The 2,276-nt window shown below is 33.3% G+C and overlaps 1 protein-coding gene across 1 annotated transcript in view; it reads left to right on the forward strand.

Moving 5' to 3' along the window:
• The first annotated feature begins 636 nt into the window (after nt 1-636).
• LOC122261258 (ubiquitin thioesterase otubain-like) overlaps nt 637-2,276 on the forward strand; it is a 10,624-nt gene continuing 8,984 nt past the window's right edge. The window contains exon 1 of the mRNA XM_043028776.2: nt 637-796. Coding sequence (XP_042884710.1) covers nt 682-796 — 115 coding nt within the window. The 5' untranslated portion in view covers nt 637-681. The remainder of the gene's footprint in view (nt 797-2,276) is intronic.

Here is a 2,276-nt window from a genome sequence, read left to right on the forward strand (position 1 = left end):
TTGCCGCTGCAGATAAGGCCTTAACTTGGGTAATCAACTGATATTTAAAGATAAAATATAAATTATTTATTAACTGAACTACTACTCGGTTTCCATGACCACCAAAAAGAGTAAATGGCCAGTGACTCTGACTTCGACCTCAGAACAGTTCCTCAATGCAGATAGATAAAATATATTAATACACATATAACATTAATTTATAAATCTTAGCAATCATATCACTATATACAATGTGGATATTATATAAATCTTAGCAATCATATCACTATATACAGTGTGGATATTATATCAATCTTATTCACATTTTCGAAAAAAAAAGTAGGCTCGGAAAAAGTCTGGAAAAAAACGAAATGCAATTACGGCTACAGATAATAAAACAATAATGATAATGAAATAAAAACGATGGATAAAATGTTTAGACAAACTATAACAACTTATTTGGGTAGATAGTTATAAAAATGAGAAGGACATGGGGGAAAAAAAGTTATAGCAGAACAATAAACTGTAGCAATTTTGAACAAAAAAGAAAATTATAAAAGAATTTTATCTCTTTGGTAAAAATAAATAATCTCCTTAATAACCATTCGATATGGATGATAATAATAACAACAATGATGATGATAAACGAAATTTCGAAGACAAAAAGTCAAGCAAGAGGGGATTCGGACGCGCGGGTGAATAATGGTAAACAAACTCGCGATGGAGGACAAAAATCAGGAAAATATCGAGAATAAGGACAAAAATCAAGAGAACAAGGACAATAATCAGGACTCCACCTCGCCGGAATATGACCCTAGTAAGGCTTGACCTCTTGACCTCGTAAGGAAAGAAGAGAAAAGGAGAATGAGGAGGAGAAGATGAATGAGAGAGGAGCCCTTTTTTTTTGGATTTTTAAATATATTTCTTACTTTATTTATTTTATTCGTTGATACTCTTGTTGTCTGTATTGATTTTAGTTGTGGGTTCTTTGGAGTGCCGTAGTAATATTAGGGAAGAGATTTCGAGAGTATTAGTTATACCTTAAAGCAGGTGAAATTAACAGGTATTCTGAAAATGCTTTTTAAGGATATTCTGGTTGAGATGTACCTTGCTCTTACATTTTATTGTTAATAATATAATGAAAGATTTCGATAATGAATAGTGGTGAGTAATTTTAGGGGTAAGCAAGGGAAATTCCTTTGTCTTCATGGTGATGAAAGGAAGTCACCCTAAAGGAAGTTCTTTTTGCACTGTGCACATGGGACGTATCCTTGCCTATCCTGTTCAGACATGGACACAGGAATGGTAATTATCCAGTATTATCTTAACTTATCTTAAGTATCCCATCACAACCTATCCGAGTTTACCCATCCTCTCCCGATGTGGCCAAAGGAAACCTTATTAACCCATGTAATCTCGCTCTGACTTGTATCATCTTACTCTACCCTATCAGCATCCAGAAAACCCATGCTAATGTACCGGAAGCAGAATTGATATAACACGTCATATTGTTCTGGTTTCAGATTTGGGCCTAGGTTGTTTACTTTATTACATTTTATTGTGTTTTAATATTTTCATTATTATTTTTCTATTATATTTTCTACCATTTCAGTCTACCATACTTTTAGTCTAAGTAAGTGATTTTTAACTTAGGGTTATTAGAAGGGTATCCTTGAGGTTAATGATAATTCACAGAATACAGAACACAGTAGCAGTTTATTATATTAGGCATGTCCTCTATCAATTGAAATGGGAAAGGCTTGTAAAACAAGAATTTGGTAGAATACCCCCCAGTTATACTCTCCTATGCTGTATGCTGATGTCTTGCATGCTGGCATTAGAAATTTGTTGTCCCCTTAGTTAACTAATAAAACATTTTTCTCCCTATAATTTTGTTGCATGTTTCACCTTTACCTCTAGAAAGTTTAAGTTTATAGGATTATACAGGTTGAGAACTTCCAGTCTATGTTGTAATTTTACAGCTGTGTCCTTCATATTTTTCTGCATCTCTTTTTGATTGCACTGACATCATGATTTTATCATATGTTGTAAGTCAACCCTGTGTTGTCCTACAGAGCTTTAAAAGGATGAAGCCAACCATGCAATACAGCTTAAAGTAGTGCAGAGGTAAATTGTTTGAGTTTGATGGGGATATCTTATCTGAGAGATGGAAGAGATGTCAATTATGGAAAGTTAGCTCTATACAATCAACAATAAGTCTATATTTGGTATGATAGTGTTGTGTTTTCTTACTGTTATGATAATCTTATTTGTTCAGAGTTTATGGTGTGTTGAGT

This window comes from Penaeus japonicus, unplaced genomic scaffold (assembly GCF_977035675.1).
Source record: "Penaeus japonicus unplaced genomic scaffold, GWHDUDI00000001_assembly GWHDUDI00000009, whole genome shotgun sequence".
Lineage (NCBI taxonomy): Eukaryota > Metazoa > Arthropoda > Malacostraca > Decapoda > Penaeidae > Penaeus > Penaeus japonicus.